Below are 18862 nucleotides of genomic sequence, written 5' to 3'. Positions count from 1 at the left end.
CATACGTACGCTTCGTACGAGAGGACGAAGGCAGGAAGCGAGAAAAAAACAAAGGTTACATTCGAAGAGCCTAATGACGACTAGAGATCCGCTTTAGCATACAATAGAGATATCGTCGCGTACGTACGGCGCGATTTTATCGCGATTCCCGAAAAATGAAGCTTTCGAAAGGGATTGCGCGCGTTTCTCGGATATAGTATATACGTTTTATCCACGTGTATGTGTGTAACAGTTGCTCGGCGACGGCGACGCTGTTCAACGTGTATCGACGTTTTCTGTAAAACGTCGAAAGAGCTACGTTACACGGCTTTTGCGCGCGAGCAGATTTGATCGTTATATACCCGTGCGGATGGGTACTCTATAGATCAATCACGGAGTATACGCGGCGCCCGAAGGCAATTTTCTTATACGCTATACGTCGCGATGATCGTTTCCCTTTGATCCGTTACGAGGAAAAAAAAGGGATGAATTGACGTTTAACCCTTTTTTCCCTCGAAAAATGTATCGTGCATCTATAGAAACCAGAGTCAACGAGGATCGGCATCGAATTCGTCTATTTCACGTACGAGCGCGCGTGCCAATCGTAAATCGCTTCGGGATCGACGACGTCGATCTCTATCTACATGCCGCATCGCGTCTTTTTTTCCGCAGTTCATTAAAATTATGTATATAAACCCTAGGTAGGATCGTATTAACGCGTCGACGACGTTTTATTTCATCCACATAATAGTACATTCGATTAATTGTGTCGCGGAACTGCGATAAACCTTAAATAACATCGTAGCGCGAATATACCTTAATATAATAATACACATAAGCCGCAGGGATGACTCGGCAAGGAACAGCAGCAGCAGCATATAAAACCCGTTGCGGATTAATTTGAAATTGATTAACCTGCATGTATATTAGACTGGAAGCAAAAAAAAAAATTTTTTTTATTTCGCCCGGACCAAACGGAAAAGTGATCTATGTACCAAAAAAATATTCTGTGCAAAATTTTAGCTCATATAAATTGAGATAACCCGTGCCGCCCGTCGCTTGAAGGTTTATAAATTCGAATTAAATTAATTTTTACCGCTTCTTTATAGCGATATTCAAATGGCTCTGTATCCGTCAATTTTCAAGCAAATAAAACTTTGAACCCCTCAAATTAAAGGTCTTGAAAAGACCTTTAATTTGCTTTTTTCAAAATTTTGATTGCTTCAAAATTAACTGCTGTAGAGCCGTTTGAATATTGCTAAAAAATAGAAAAAAATCGGAATTTTTCTAGTTTTCTAATAGCTGAAGTTCACTCGGAGAAACACCAATTTTTCCTAAACTCCGGGGTATTCTTTCGTGTGTAATAAGCTAAAAAATGACGTAAGTTTCGACCAGAATATTGCATCCTAGCTCCGTATAGCGGCATTTTAAATATTCAATTTTTTCGTATTTTTTTTTCTTTCATCCGTCTAATGATTACACGCTTTTTATTATGAGAACATTCACAAAATACTGAAACATTTTCCAAATACTACTGATGATTAAAAGCATCTCAAGACCTATCTTTTAAGCCCCCTAACGAGCTTATAGGTGTCTCGGAGTTAAATCTACAGCCAAATTAAGAATATAATCATTAACGAAGTTGAAAAATAGAATCGCGATTTCAAGCTTAACTATACTAAAGTGTCCTTTAATCCCCAAAAAAATTTGAAAACAACATTTTCGACGTATTTTTCGACGAGAAAACCAATGGTGACCTTGGATTTGACCTTGAACATAACCTCTAAGCTACAGCGAACCAAAATTGATTTTTCGTTTGGTGACCCCCATTTTTTATTGCAGATTTGAAAAGAGCGGAAAATTTTACGTTCAAATACATCTTTGGTTTTTTTTTTAGGTTATGGAAGTATATCTTCATGGTCACTTAAGGGCGATGTTGTAAGCTAAAAGACCTTACATAACCTAGAATAATCTCACATAAGGAATGGAATAAAATGACCCGAAATAAAACTAAAGATGTATTTGAACGTAAAATTTTCCGCTCTTTTCAAATCTGCAATAAAAAATGGGGGTCACCAAACGAAAAATCAATTTTGGTTCGCTGTAGCTTAGAGGTTATGTTCAAGGTCAAATCCAAGGTCACCATTGGTTTTCTCGTCGAAAAATACGTCGAAAATGTTGTTTTCAAATTTTTTTGGGGATTAAAGGACACTTTAGTATAGTTAAGCTTGAAATCGCGATTCTATTTTTCAACTTCGTTAATGATTATATTCTTAATTTGGCTGTAGATTTAACTCCGAGACACCTATAAGCTCGTTAGGGGGCTTAAAAGATAGGTCTTGAGATGCTTTTAATCATCAGTAGTATTTGGAAAATGTTTCAGTATTTTGTGAATGTTCTCATAATAAAAAGCGTGTAATCATTAGACGGATGAAAGAAAAAAAAATACGAAAAAATTGAATATTTAAAATGCCGCTATACGGAGCTAGGATGCAATATTCTGGTCGAAACTTACGTCATTTTTTAGCTTATTACACACGAAAGAATACCCCGGAGTTTAGGAAAAATTGGTGTTTCTCCGAGTGAACTTCAGCTATTAGAAAACTAGAAAAATTTCGATTTTTTTCTATTTTTTAGCAATATTCAAACGGCTCTACAGCAGTTAATTTTGAAGCAATCAAAATTTTGAAAAAAGCAAATTAAAGGTCTTTTCAAGACCTTTAATTTGACGGGTTCGAAGTTTTATTTGCTTGAAAATTGACGGCTACAGAGCCATTTGAATATCGCTGTAAAGAAGCGGTAAAAATTAATTTAAATCGAATTTAAAAACCTTCAAGCGACTGGCGGCACGGGTTATCTCAATTTATATGAGCTAAAATTTTGCACAGACTATTTTTTTGGTACATAGATCACTTTTCCGTTTGGTCCGGGCGAAATAAAAAAAATTTTTTTTTTTGCTTCCAGTCTAATGTATATATGAGGCAAGCGACGCCGCCGAGCTTGGCAATATATCGAAGGAAGATTTACGAGGAAAATGTGCACACCCATATAGCTCGGCCGTATATAGTGCAGTGACTGCGCGCGCGCGCCTCGTGTACGCCGATGCGACGATTTTTTCATTTTCGTTTTTACGGCAAAATCCATGCGTGCAAAAGAAAACAATTTTTTTTAAAGAATCAATAAATAAATAAAAGGTTTAATAGCTCGTAGACGTTAATACGCGCACTACTGCTAGAATTTCTCAAAATTTTATGGCTACTTTTTGCCCAACAAAAAATTTAGTTGGGCATAAGATGGCTATTAGAATATATAATATGCTAAAAACAAAGGTGTAACGTTTTTTTCAACTTTTTACGGCAAAAATGTAATGCCCCTTGCTTTTTGTTCGTTATTTATTCAAAAAATGAGACATATGAGTTTGAACTTATAAACATCGAACTTGTAACTTATAAAATTATGTTTACTTTGTCACTTGCAGATTTACAGAAATAAAGATATTCGCCATCTAGTGGTGGATCGACATTTTTAATATTGTTACATTGCATTGTTAATATTGAGCATTTCTACCAGGGTCTGTCCGTGCAGTTATGGGCTTCTCGCGATTTTCGCAGTCGTCGGTGAATTACAGTACTCGACTCGCGACTTTTATCGCGCATTTTTTCTCCTTTCTTACTTATGGACTTCGTAATTTCTCATGCGTGCGTAATTGAATTATTGCGGAATTTACGCGCTGAGTTCGCTTTATACGTTCGCTGCAGTTTATACCTATACAAGAATATACGTAAATGGCAGAGCATTTACAGAATTGCGAGATGGTGAGTAAATTATATTAATTCACCGAGCGTTATGTATGAAAAAAATATTATTATCATTTTTCTCTCTTTTAGCTCTGCAATTTATATATCTGCGAGGCTCGTTTGAAATTCAAGAACTAGCCCAAAGTTAGCGACTCTCACACCTTGAATCCTTTCGGATTATACACGGTGCATTGCTGCCGAGCTGCGCCGAGCGCGTACAACACACGTACAATGCAGTTTGCAGAATTTTCCCATTGATATTCATCGTTCCGTTTTCTCCGCAATCGCGCGTGGATATATAATATCGTTATACCGTATGTGTATGCCCCGTCGCAGACGCAAACACACCCTACACTACATTGGCGCAGCGAATGTATAAATGAAAGTTTTACTCGAAAAACGAATGCGGTGCTATGCATTACACTGTTAAAAATATTTACTTTAATATTCATGTAAAACGAAGTTTTTTTCTTCGCGTTAATGAATTCAATTTAATGTTAATTCATTACAATTAATGTGAATTGATTTAAATTTTACAAATTTTTTCTTGAATCACCTTTAAAAACGATATTAATTTCCACAAGCCTGCCTCGAAGTTAAAATATTTGTGATCCATCAATTAACAGTACTCATATTTTATCATATGATCGATGGCTTGAATTGAATTGAATTGAAAAAGAGACTTTATATGCATTTTATGTACATATTTTTTTAGTAGCATCATAATGCGTTTACATTTTATGATACATTCTATTGTTTAAATTAGACGCCCATGTTTCCAATAGCTTTATGTTATATAGTTGTTTAACGAAAACCATACCATAAACACAATGGTTAGCTTTGCCGTACTTCGACTTATACAATCATCTTCACTTTACCACTTGCAGGTTTAGCAGAAAAAGGTACTCGCCACCTAGCGGCGGTAGAAGTTGGCTTTAAATACAATTTAATTTTCATACATTTTTTGTGCAATTAACACAAAAATTCAGTTATTATTAAAAAAGTAATAATCAATCAATAGATTCGATATGATTGTAGAACTGAATCTTATTCATTCATTTTTGCATTATAAAAAATAATGCACATAATTACATTTTCATGAATTTTTCGAGCAGCTTATATGAAAAAGTAAATCGGTATACTTAGACATTAATTTTCAGCAGAGATTTAATGTAAAAGTACCTGGAATAAAATTCAATATAAGCTACTCTAATTCAAATGTCTGATTTTATGTTGAATCTGCATTAAAATTGAGGATTTAACAGTACTCCTATACTGCATTTCACACGGTGTGTACTACACCTCACTGGCTTACGCGCGTAAACTTGATACTCGAAAATCTCGAAGCTTAAAAAAATATATGCACAGAAGAAGTTCAATAGCGTCTGTAGCGAGCGAGGACGAGTGCAGCAGCTACACATATACACTACGTTTATGAATGCACGAGCAATTAGCAGTCGACACGTCATCGCGCCGCGACGTAGGTCAAGTGCGCTTCGGCAAACATCGTGTGTCAAGGCGCTTCTCGCTCAAAATCGAACCCCGCACACGCGCGGAAGTCGGAGAAAGAAAAAGAAAAAACAACGACGACAAAGGCAACGAAAAGAAAACAAAAAAAAAAACGCAAACCCCTTAGACGGCGAACAAAAAAGAAATAAGTCGTCAAAAACGTCAAACAAAAGCTTATAATATATATAGTAAGCAGCGTATATCGCGCGCAGATGCACTTGAGTATGTAGTGCGTCAGTGTATGTGCGTAAGTGTGTATGTGCAGAGACATAAAGAGCTTATATCCATATACACAGCTCGAGCAGCGATTAGCATTCGTTGTTTCTATACAACGAGAGGCTACTCAAACTGAACCGAGCCGAACGAACGAAGAGTGGAGTGAAAAAGGCGAAAAAACAATGCCCAGGCGTGTACACGACGTACACATGCACGTACGCACCCGGGACAACGACTAAGACGGCTACGACGACGTTCAATCTCTTTATATTATCGTATACGGAAAGTGAGAGAGAGAGAGAGAAAGACAAACGCCCTTTGTTGTTGAGCCTTGCAGCGCACACACACACATACACACACATGTACACGTACACGAGCAAAGACACGACAGTTTGATATGTCTCAGGCTGATATTGCAGACTTGCAGTCTCTATATATTATATGTACACCCGAGGAGCAACGCACGGGTAGTACTTATGCTCCGCGCCGACGACGACGTCTCGCACGTGCTTGGAATTTCATGCAAATTTTTTGGCGCACACGGTATACGAATTTTCCACGACTGCTGCTGGTTGATGCCCATGTTGCGCGACAGCTCGGCGCGTTCGAAATCGATTAATGAAAACACCAAAAGCTTCCTCTCTCCCTCTCTAGTGTGCATTGCCGGTGAGGTAGTCTGATACGTATAGGGAGAAAAAATAATCGAGCGCGAGGGAGAGAGAAAGTTTTTCGGAGCACGCGAAACTTTTCTCGGCACGAGAGGGCTGCGCGATTCACTCGAGTCGCGGTGCACATGATATCGTATAACGCACTATTATCCGCACTTGCGAGCTTTTATGCGTTTATGGTGTGGTATTGTAATGCCGTATATGTAACTTAGACGCGATTTCAACTGCGCTCCAATAGCACACGATGCGTCGAGGATCGAAAGAGACGCGATAAACAAAAAGTGACGATTTTTTTTTAAATTCGTCGAGACTGCAGGAAAGAGAAGCAAAAAAGTTGACAAGACGTATATGCATTTACTGCTCGATATGCATTGTATATTCTTTTTTCATAAATCTCGAACGAGGCATTGTCAGCAGCAAAGTTTTTGAAATACGAAATCAAGCACAGCGCCATGATACTGCTGCATGCGATACATAATACGTCAGTATCGTTCGCGTATTTATCCGCAAAATTTCGCCAAATGTACGACCCTTTCGGCCTCGATCCTCCTCCCTCGCGGCCAAACGAACGAACGTTTCGATGCATTATTAATTCGTACATAATGAATATTTACAATCGAACGAATTATTGTTCGCATCGCGCCGATCTCTCTCGCGAGCCGCGCGTGATGTTTATTAATTCACCCGTAAGCTCGTCTCGAATTGACATAATATATACACGCGTTTATTTTCATTTAAACAATGCAGCGCGCGGCGTGCATCGAACACGATACACGCGGATATTAATACGCGCGTGAATTTAGAGGCTCTCTAAGCTTTAATCCCGCGTCGTCGCAGCGCAGCGGACAATATTCAATAAAACTCGTCGAAAGCTCGATATTTACAGTATAAATGTACCGGGTATATAGACCCTTTCTGTATTTCGCTCGCGAGCTCGCCCGCGTGACAATTGAAAAGTTCATCTCTCTCTCTCTCTCTCGTATCTTGTAACCGATAGAAATTTCATTTCGACCTGAAATTGATACTTTCACGTGTATATAATATGATACGCCTCGCGAGAGGGAGACAGAGCTCGACAACGAAAGCAATCGACAATTTGTTTCTCCGCGTACAATATAGATTTTTGTCGAGGATCGAGCTGGCCATTTTCAATCCCGGGATATATACGCGCGTACGGTTCGCGATTCGATATTATCGAGTTTTCGAGGCATAAAGGATCAATTTTGTCAAATTAAAATTCGATCCTACATTGAAGTTTGACGATTAAGCGAGAAAAAAGAAGAAGACGAAGTATTTCTTTTTTCTCTTACAATCGCTGCAAGCTCATTTTTCCGTGCAGTCTATGCTGTATAGACGCGTATCGCAGAGAAAAAGCTCGCGTCTCTCTCACCACCTCTGCACGACTATTTTTCTTCGTTTAAACTCGCCGCTCGCGTATTATACATGTATCGGCTTGTTTTTGCCTTCGTTTAAGCACGGGCCAGCGAGCTTTGCAGAGCGCGACCGATATACCGTACATATACGTATGGACTCTTTTATAACCAAGAGAGTTGACTTTTTATTTTCTCCTTCTTTCTCTCTTACTTACAAAGGCGCGCGCCCGGGCTTACCGAGAGAGCTGCTGCTGCACACGAACTGTATAACGCACGAACGAGGTGGGTTATTTGTTGCCACGTTACAGTTAGATTTTCGGCGTTTGACTCTTGTATTATGCTCTCGCTCGCCCGTTCTTTTTTGCCAGCGCGCGCCAGCAGCCACCCTTGGCTGGAATTGGGTTAAGAATCGCTGAAAACGATTTTTCGCGTATTATACTCGCCGCAAACACGTTTGCTGCGAGCGAGACAAAAAAAAATTGCAAATACAAAAAAAAGGAGAAATTGTTATATAGGTTAACTCGGTTCGCCTGCGGAGACATTGACAAACGATTTTTCTCATATACGCGGCAGCGCGCGTTCTTGTTTTCCGCGGACTCGCGCGAGTCCCGCGCCGTGCGATTATTTTTCCATGCGTGTGTGCAGCTTGGGTATGTATGAAAAAAATTTCTTGCGTTATAGCGCGCGAGCGAGAGTTGTAGCTAGCTTGCCGCGCATCGTTGAATGAAAAAGAAAAAAAATAATGGCTATTTTTAACAATCATCATGACACTATATGAAAAATAGCATTCCAAATGAAAAACGTATCTGAGCAGGCACTTGAAATATTTCAAATATAGATATAGAGTGTATAATAAACAAAAATGAAAATCGATGCGAGTAATGATACGGTTTTGGCATTGACGGAAAAAGAAGAGAGGATGATGCTAAAAAACCTGATCGATCAATGATGATGATGATGATGATGATGATGATGATATTGATGTTTTTCATGAGATAAAAAAAGACAAGATGCACGTATATAAAAAGAGATGCAAATAGAAGAAGAAGAAAACATCTATAGAGATGCACAAAAGTGTTGCAGAATAAAAAACAGAAATTTTGCAAACATTATTTTAAACAAACAACACCGAGGCATAAGAGAATTTTACCTCCTCGACTCCTTGCGTAGTCGGATAATAAACTCCGCTCGTGCAAGACTCTCCGCACGTATTCTGTTGAAGAAAAAAGGGGGAAAAAGTCATTAGATCATCGTCGTCATCGGTAATGTAAAAAATGTCATCATGCCATAAAGGAGGTGTTTTATAATTTCGATGCAAGTATACATATTATAATAAATTTATCGCCATTTACGGCTAAAGAGGTATCTTTTTTCTTCTTTTCTTTTTTTTTCGCATGTGCATGCGAGCACGAAGCACCATGTTAAACGTTCGCACCAGCGAGCTTCGTTATATTAAAGCTAGCTGATTATAACTATATATATGTACCACCGCTTCTTGCAAGAACAAGTGGCGAAAATAATAAAGAAGGAGAAAAAAATCGTCGAAATAAATCCAATAAACACGTGAGCGCAGGTGGTGTTGCTGCTGCTGCTGTTCGTGACCGCAGCGTCAAGTGCCGGCCACCAGCAACCAAACTGCCCCGAGAACGCGCGATCGAGTCAATGTTCTTAGATAAAAAAAAGAAGAAGAAGATAGAAAGAAGTAGAAGTAGGAGGAGGAGGCGGAGGAGAGACAAGAGAGAAAAAAAAGAGGCAAAACGCACAAAGGCAAAACCTTATTATGAATTCAGCGCCGCCGCTTGGTCGCGTCACCTATTTATCGCTTCGTGAATGTGCTGAAACCTGCCACCCGACCCAATAGGCACGTACATGTGATACACACGAACGGTAGCAGCAACAGCAGATATGTAGCGTATATACTACATCGCCGCAAGCTCAATAAGTTGGCATAGTGTAGGTAATCTTCGAATAATGATGAGGAAGAGGCCCTATAAAGCTGCTTGAGAGAGAGAATCTACGGACACGCGAGCCTACGCGAACGTTGTTGTTTTTTTTTCTATCTATCTTTTTTTCCTTCTAGCACTTTCACCCTCGCTATATGTAACATAAACGCATCGTACACCACCTAACCCTGCGGCACATAATGTCTCTCTCTATTTGCACAATTTGTTTATCGGTCGCTTTTGACCCACTCAACGCTGCTGCTGCTACTACGTATGCTACTGCCTTTAAACCATTTAATATAGATGTATAACGCAAAAGTACGGAAGTAAGACAAATCGTCGCTACGTGTCCCACGTAATGTATTTTAAGCAAGTTGCAGTTTGCACTGTACTAACTCGACGAAAAAAAAAGTGAAAGAGTAAAAAAAGAAGAGCTGGGCAGCATAAACCGTCCATAAATTTGTCTTTTGCCGAGGCTCGCTCGCGCGTGCGAGAGAGAGAGAGGATACGAGGAGCAAAAAAAAAAGGAAGAGGAAGAAGAAAATGCCCCCCGCGTACGTACACCTCTCTCTCTACTCTCCGGCCGAGTACACATAATTTGAAATAACTGCCGCGCTGTGTGTAACACTTCTCTCTCACTCGGCCTGCTGTGCATCAATTGCAGCGCACGAAAACGTCGAGGGCGTGATATGGCCGATGAGTCTCTTGGGGGATAAGGGCGTAGGTGCTGCTCGCGAGTATATATACACAGACACACTAAAAAAGGAGCTTAAACTGGGTCAAAGTGTCTGCTACTTACAGCGTGCACCACTACATATATATACGGATTGTATATAATGTAGGTTCGGTATAGTGCTGCGCGCGAGCGAGAACGAGAGAGAAAAAAAGAGAGGACTACCTGACCCGAATATTATGTTGCGATTTTCGGGCAAAAATTTCACTCACCACACACATACCCGGTTAAACGTACGTGTAATTTAAATTGAACGAATGAAAAAAAAATAAAAAGGAAAAGAAAGAGCACGAGCGAGCTGCTCGTTTCGATGCCGCGCTTTAATATAACCGAACTTCCGATATATTAATGAGCCAAGCCAAATACATGAATCAATGCACGCTGTTATACGCGTATTATATTTATATTAACCAAGCAGGATCGGCTGCTGCTGCTGCTAAGTACAGCAGATTAAATAATCATACGCACGGAATAATTTAATTATCATCGCGCGCTCGCTCGCGAAAGTGCCTCGCGTTTCTCCCGTCCGTGCGGCAAGTGAGTTATAATAATTATAATCGTTGTTATGATTAACATTATTATTATTATTATTATTTAGTTTTTTTCTTCGTTGACCTCATATAAGAAGGACTCCGATACAGGTGCTTATGTATGTGCGCGCGGCGAGCGCAATGTTCAGCGTCGTTAACATTTGTACGTACTCGTCGTTATATTACATGCAAGAGAGAACGACTTGAGAGAGCACTCGCTGCACTTGATTTATCCACGCGTTATACGTATGCATGTATATAGCAGCAGCGGCGGCAGTAGAGAGCATATTTAATACATATGTATATAATCGAGCTACGTTCGAGTTTAAAGGCGCACACGGAGTTGCAGCGAGTCGCGCCCGACCGACCCGCCCTTCTCTCGTCACTAGTCGTCGTACATATCTACTGTACTCCGGAGCACGGAGCAGTTGTACGCGGGCGATGATCGCATTAACAATGCCAACCACGCGCATTATGCCGTATGTATGTAGTAACGTAGCAGTATTTGAGCCGCAGTTGTATTCTTGCCGCCGCCGCCGCCTCCATGCGAGCTTTGCGTTTAATGCTCGAGGAGAGCAAGAGAGAAAGATAGTAAATTCTCTATCCGTCTTGTATGCACAATATGCAGCGGTAGCGGCTTGACGCGCATCGTGCGAACTTGAAATATTTATTATATATCTGCGAGATGTGTAGGTGCAGGGGAAAAAGGTGTTTTTCTCTCGTATATCTTCTATCCTTCTGTTTTTTTCGCCACCCTTTTGCGCATTTCGATGCTAATGATTTATCCCCATATACTGCACTGCTACCGTACTTATTTTTTTTTCCTCCTTCGTTCTTCGTTGCGCGCAGCGCACCAATGTGCATAATGACCGCACTTGACGCGCCCTTTTCCCACGTATAAGCTTTGATACGAGAGCGCGTAATTTTTTTTCGCGCGTTCGTATAAATGTGTGTACATTTTGCTGCTTTGATCCTCTCGCGCTTAAAAAAAAAAAAAAAAAAAGAAAGAAAAGGGGAAAAAACCATGTGCGTGTTTATGGTGTACGTAGCTGCAGCAGCAGGAGCGCGTTGCATCACAAGGGAAACTTTTTTCCTTTTTAGCCCATGGTATATTCGACTAGAGGCGCGCGCGCGAGGGGTCGAGTTTTACTCTCCTCTCTCTTTCTCTTCCTCCCTTCTCGCGACTTAATGGGATTTTTCAATTTTTAATGCAAGCTGCCGCGTACGATATTTTATAAATGTGTATAGCGTCGCGAGATGTTTTTTGATGTTTGCCAGCTTGTGGCGAGGGTGGCGCGAAGAGAGCGAAAACTCCATCTGCACCCAGGCGCACGGGATGAAGAAACTCGAGACTTTGAAAAATTTAATTTACCCACCGTCCCCTCTGTAAATTTATTCTTTAATCAATTTCCCCCGCGAGCCATGAACGAACGAAAAGAGAAACAAGATAGAGGAAAAATATTGAAAAATCAGTTTTTAGCAAAGTCTAAAACTATACAGCAGCAGTTACATGTATATGAAAAGATGCGCGTCGACTGCTTTATGGCGTGTAAGCGCGCGCGCGAAAAAAGGATAGGTATGTCCTGAATTGATTTTCCAGCTCGCGAAACATTCCAACGCGCCGTTCACAACAAGAGAGAAATTATCTCGTTTTTCTCTCTTTCTCTCTATTATGTAACTGAAACAATGTCGGCTAATTTGCAACCGAGAACGAGAGAGTAAGAGAGAAAGAGATAAAGAAAAAAACTATAATTTTTTTTTCAGTCTCGGGATGCTTTTTTCTCACAGTTATAATATATTTGACGAAAGCTTCCGGTCAATGCACGCAAACGAGACAGAGAGGAAAATACACGCGCATAAGAGCAGCAGCTCTCGCGAATGCAGCAAAACAATGCGTCGCTTTTTAATGACTACCCTCCCAGCCTACATAACGTGTATGGTATTTAGCATTTTTGCAATTCTTCTTTTTTTTTTTCTTAATAAATTCTATATTTACATCGTTGCGTCTAGTTACTGCTACATTCAGACTCGGTAAATGGTATATATATAATATGCTCTTGGTTGGAGAACCGTGAGCGCATACTGTGTGTACAAGAATGCTAAATTGAAGTGTCATCGATCGCGTATCGCGATCGCGAAATTATAAGCTTTTGTAACCTATATGCGCTTGTATCGGTCTGGCTGGACATTATGTTACACGCATATAATGTATCTCTCTGTTTTCTCTGCGACTTTGCGCATTCTTTCGCCGTTACAAGCCTGACACACATACACATGCGCATACACAGACAGACCCGATGATAATTAGCCACGTTATTATGCGCTCACCGCACCCCTCCGCGTTCGCCTTTCATTCGCGCTGCAGTCTCAAGCTCGCCTCCTTTATTTCTTCTCTTTTTTTTATTGGTGTGAAACTTCTTGAAAACGAGCGAGCGAGTGAGTACGATAATCATAGGTTTTTGATCTCAGTTCGTCTCTCTAGATTATTTATATAGCATTTACACTACAACTTAACGAAATTAAATAATAAAAATTATAACTTATACTTTAAAAAACCATGAAAATCTGCTGTATAAGAACAGCTGCTAGATGTGATACATACGTAAAAATTCACATAAAAATTAAAACGACCACAAAATCAGAAGCATTCGATGCTCGGAAAATAGATTGCGTGGTACGTTGATGTGTCGGCCAATCAATTGTAATTAAGTATTGAAATTATTTGATTGCAAATAAATTATTTTTATCAAAACTTATTTTCCAATTGTATAATTTTAATCAAAGAGTAAAATATTTTACGTCCTGAATTTTTATTTTGACCTATTCAATTGAAAAACAATGTACTTAATTTTCAAGTGATTCCAATCGCGTCTTGACACCCTTCGTTGATTGGATACCTCGCTGTTTTCTCAAATTGTAAATGATTATAACTTGTGATCAGAAATTTTTTCTCCCCTCTTTTCTCGCGTCTTTTACACGACTCATTTGTATAGCGCACGTGCGAATCTCAAAATGTGTCCGTGTACACGCCTGTGCAGCATATTGATTGTGTTTATGCATGCACGCAGTCGAACATATAGAAGACGTATGCGTACGTCGATATGTGTCCCAATTTCCAAGATATTATATCTTTCGCGAACTCAGCGCGGCGCAGCGAGTACTAACGTACACGCGCGGAATATATCGGATATACATGTTCACGCGCGCGAGCGTGATCGAGTCTCATCGCGCGAGATGCACTGCACAGCTCTGCATACGCGATACACACGATGCGATACTCGTGCACACACACACGGTGGTACAGATCCAATCGAAAAATGAAAAAAATAAAATGAAATAAAACTGCGCCCGCTGACGCTGTCTGCTGCGAGCTGTAACAAATTCTGTTAACTTTATTACATTTTTTCCAGCTCGGTCGATGAGAGGTTTTTTTTTCCTCGATGAATTCCACTTTAATAAACGCGCGCCGCGACTCCCACGCAAATGAGGCCTATATGCACATACACGTACGTTGCATACTTTTCCTGTATATACCGACATTTGAGACGAGAAGACGACGACAATGAGGAGGAGAAGGAAAGAGTTGGGATCTGATTTTTAATGCGTGTAGCGTTGTACGCTCTCGCGATCGAGCGCCTCGATATGCACAAGTTAAAAAGTGGCTCGAATCGCTCGGATGTTGCCAACTTCAATCGACGCCGACTTGCACATTGCACGCGGTATATATGTACTAACACGAAAGTGAAAGAGAGTGAAAATTCACGCGAACAGTTCGAGGAATTTTTCGGCTTTTTCACACCGTTTCTAATCTTCCAAATGTTTAAATACTTACGAATTTGATGTAGTTATACCGAGAATGGAGATACCGTACTCGAAACGGCTATTGTATGAGGAGCTGGGATAAGTACATATTATAGTACGTGAAAGGTCCCCGAGGACCAGTGGGTTGATACATTAATTAACATCGAAATAATATGCGCAAGAGGCCAATCAACCGCGAGATATTGCCGCGTATATTTGGTACAGCTTACGTTCTATAGCAGACACGCATCGAGAAACTCGTTTTTGTAGTCTGTATGTATGGAGATTATATTTGTGATTTTTCACTTTTTATTTTGTGTGACGCGTGTATATAGCTGAATATGTATACATAAACGAATGTATGAGCAGGTGGAGTAAAAAAGAACATTCGAAAGTCATATAATTAAAGCACAATACATTGCTTTGACTTATATATAATTATTTTTACTTTGCCACTTGCAGATTTACATACAATACTACTCGCCATCTAGTGGTCGAGCCCTAAAGTGGTGTTATCCTATTAAAATTAACGAGTTAAAAAATGATATAAAGTTTTTGATAAAATAAAATTGTAATTTTCAGGTCGTTTAAAATGCGGTTAATATTTATAACATAATTGTTAGAGAAAACTCACTAAAAACAAGCCAATGAACATTTCTACCAGGAAAAAATCTTTGAAATTGGACCGATTTCATTCGCCTGTGTTGACAAAGAATTTTTGTAGAATTACATAAAAAATGCAATTTTTTATCTTCGTAGATATGTGTGAAATGTTAAACTTCAAAATTATTTTTTGCAAACAAAAGTGATATAAAATTGAGACACAAAAAAATTAAATTTCAAGCAAATTAATGAGTTCAATTTTTTTTTATTGCAATACTCATTGTTAAACAAAAAGACATCGAAGAGCTTTTGAAGCATTACCAACAGAACAAAGTTATTACTTTTACTTTACTAAGATAGATCAAAGTTTGAGCTTTTACAAATATAATTTTATTGAGTTACAGTCATTTGGTATCATTTAGTTTTTTTATTAAATTTTTTTGTTTGCTGAAATAACGATTACAAAAATTTAAAGAACTATCGGTTGAATGTAAGATCTTTGGTTTGTAGCCGCCAAGCAAATACGCCACAAATCTTCGTTTATTAGCGGTTCGATGATCATTTCGCAGCAGAGAATCGGCAGTCGGTAGCTCGTCAGCTGCATGAACGAGTCCAGTGCCCATCGACGGCAAAATTTTCTCGACATCACTTCGCACAGATGCATGGCGCAAGCCTCTGCGTGCCTCTTGGGGAGATTGCACAATTTTCCCGAGTAGAATTTTGTGAGTTGTTTCGCTGCCTCTTCGGGTGGTAGGTGGATCAGGTCGTAGAGCGACAAATTCTGACAGATCGTTATCTTTTTCGTTTCTCTCGTGAACTCCTCGTCTTTGTACCAACACGGGTCGAGATTCTTTGACTTCTGGAACAATCCATGATCAGCGAAAAATGTCATGACCGTGAGTGCGTCGCTTCGGTCTAGCTGATATCCTTTTTTGTCCAGGCGATCGATGACGGACAGCGCACCAAACGTTACTTTTAATTTTAATTCATTTATTATGCTCTTGTATCTTTTGAAGTCCTCGTCGAAGTGACTCGCGGTAGGAAAAACGAAGCTGGACAGATCAGCACCATGTCCAAAGAGTAAATCGACAGTATTCGGTAAAAATCTCGCCACGGCCCATTGAAGCGGTGTCCGGCGCTTCTTGTCGAGGGCGTTGACCTGTACCAGCTGATTCTTTTCTTCACTGATCTTAAATAATATATCGGCGAAGTCGTGGCCATCGTAACAATATTTGCATATGACGTGCAGAGCCGTGAAACCTTCCGCATTGGTTAAATTTGGATCGGCGTCGTTTCTCAGCAGCAGCTCGGCCGTCTTCCTGTGGCCGTAACGCAGAGCCACGTGCAGCGGCGAATCGCCGGTCCTTTTCCAGACGCAGTTCGGGTTCTGTCCGAACTCGAGGAATTTCGCCACGACGTCGTCGAAGCCGTACTTGCAGGCCACATGAAAATGCGTCAGGCCCGACTCGTCGATGTAATTCACGTCGAACCTCGTGTACAATTCGAAGAGCTTGCCGGCTATGTAGCTGCAGCCCTGCCGAGCCGCGTGATGCACCGGCGTGGTGCGATACAGCAGTGGCTTGCCGTGTTTGTCGTAGTCGGGCTCGTCCTTGTAGCCGCTGCGAGCCACGAAATTGAAGAATATCTCGCCGGGATTATTGTCACCTATGTAATCTATGGAGTCCGTGAGAAGCCAGTCGATTTCTTCCTCCCGAAAGATGTCTCGGAGATTCGGAAGTTTATCCTCCCAATCGCCGATCAAGGACGAGAGCTGCCAGAGGAACTCGTGTCGCTCCTCTTCGATACCCCAATTGACCTTGTCTCGCAAGCGCTTCAATCTGTCTAATTTTTTTTGGTTAAGTTCGTTCGCGTTATTGAAATCACAGCGTTCGATTATTACATCGGCTGCATCACTTCCGGAGTGATAACTTTCAACGGATTCGTCGTCGGACGAAGACATCGTTCCGCGCACTCACACACAAAAAAACGAACACAGTCACTTACGATACAAAATATTTTTTACTTTTTTTCGCGAGAATCACCTGCTGCGGCGTCGTAAACTGTCGATTATCGGGAAGTAATCTGACTTGGCTGTTCGCCTCGAGACGATGCTAGCGATCGGTGCGGCAGTTTAACGAACTTCGTGTCATGATCTCTCAAATTAGATTAGAATCGTTTTAGTCGTCAATGCTGATAAAGAAGTAATTTTCCAGAATTACATAAAAATCGCACCAGAGTACGTTCGTTAGCATCGATCAGAAATACCTGTTCAGTGTTATAGACGACGAGCTTACTGTAGTTATTTTACGTCCACCTGCAGCTCCAATAACTAATCAAACTTGATGTTTAGGAATATATTTTTTTACTGTGAAAATACGAGTAGTGCGTACAGTTGTTGGTCAAGAGCTAAATTCCTACAGTAGGCCAGTGTTTATAAATTTGTGAGATCGAGGTACAGTGCTGTTAGTTACTCGAGGCACATAACCTCGAATTTTTTCTCGGTGTAATTCATGAAAATTCACAGTGGTTACAAATGATCTAAGCGAGTGATCATGAATAGCAAAGAGGACATAACTAGGTATACAATTTTCTGTTCATTCCATAAGATTTTTTCAAGCAATCGCTTCACAAATGTATATTATTCTTCAGGGTAAAGGAGGAGCCAAAATATACTTGGCCAGATGCAGGTGACGATTATGATTCAATTCGATGGATTATTGCGAAATCAAAAACGCTGAAGCATTCCCTTTTTATACATCATCAGTGAGTTTAATGATTCGGATTATATTCTAATTTTACATGATCAAAAACTATTATTCTATTTTAATTCTAGGCCAATCCCATAAATAAGGTTATGTCGATAAAAGAAAACGCGGATCAAAAAATATTCGTAGATTTTGGGTGTAAAAATGTTAAACTTAAACTAACATCTTTATCAACAACCACCTGTAAATCTGAGAATCAGGGTTATCTACCTATTGTAAAAGTAGAAAGTCAAACTCTTGGTCCAAGTTACTTGGTAGAAAAAAATCTACTGATTTTGATAAAAAAAGATTTTGATTATGATAACAAATGTCGATTTCAAGAAAAGTCCCGATTAAAGCTTGACGAATTCAACAAGTTAGAAATATTTGATGAAGGAACTCAAACCAATTCATCTTATGAGTCCAAAATGTGCTGTAAAATTTATGAAGGAGAAACGAGTTTCAATACGCATACCACTGCGTCACTTAAGAGCATTAGACCATACGAATGTGATAAATGTCACAAATCATTTGGACAAAAAAGTAACCTTAAATCTCATATAAATTTAGTACATAATCGTAGCAAACCCTTTGAATGTGAGACATGTCACAAAGTATTTTCATACAAGGCTTACGTCGATATTCACATTAATGCAATACATAATGGTAACAAACCACACGAGTGTGAAATTTGTCACAAATCATTAGGACAAAAAGTCAACCTCAAACGTCACATAATTACAGTACATAATCGGAGCAAACCTTTTGAGTGTGAGATTTGTCACAAATCATTTGGACAAAAAAGTGACCTTAAATCTCACATAAGTACAGTACATAATCGGAGCAAACCCTTTGAATGTGAGATTTGTCATAAATCATTTGGAGAAAAAAGTAATCTCAAAACTCACATAATGACAGTACATAATCGGAGCAAACCTTTTGAATGTTACATTTGTTACAAATCAT

General features: G+C 39.8%; 1 protein-coding gene across 4 annotated transcripts in view; it reads right to left on the bottom strand.

The window, feature by feature from the left end:
* The window catches only part of LOC106655351 (J domain-containing protein DDB_G0295729), an 83728-nt gene that overhangs the window by 18267 nt on the left and 46599 nt on the right, over positions 1–18862 (bottom strand). For 3 of the 4 annotated variants that reach the window (XR_002763588.1, XM_014375682.2, XM_023461769.1), the window contains exon 2: positions 8693–8755. The exons of the other annotated variant lie outside the window; for it this stretch is intronic. Coding sequence is in view for 2 of the 3 variants with exons in the window: in XM_014375682.2 (XP_014231168.1) it covers positions 8693–8755 (63 nt within the window). In the remaining variant the exon portion in view is untranslated. The remainder of the gene's footprint in view (positions 1–8692; positions 8756–18862) is intronic. 4 annotated transcript variants of the gene reach the window in all.

Source organism: Trichogramma pretiosum, unplaced genomic scaffold (assembly GCF_000599845.2).
Source record: "Trichogramma pretiosum strain Unisexual culture from Peru unplaced genomic scaffold, Tpre_2.0 scaffold12, whole genome shotgun sequence".
Taxonomy (NCBI): Eukaryota; Metazoa; Arthropoda; class Insecta; order Hymenoptera; family Trichogrammatidae; genus Trichogramma; species Trichogramma pretiosum.
This window is presented reverse-complemented; position numbering and strand designations above follow the sequence as displayed.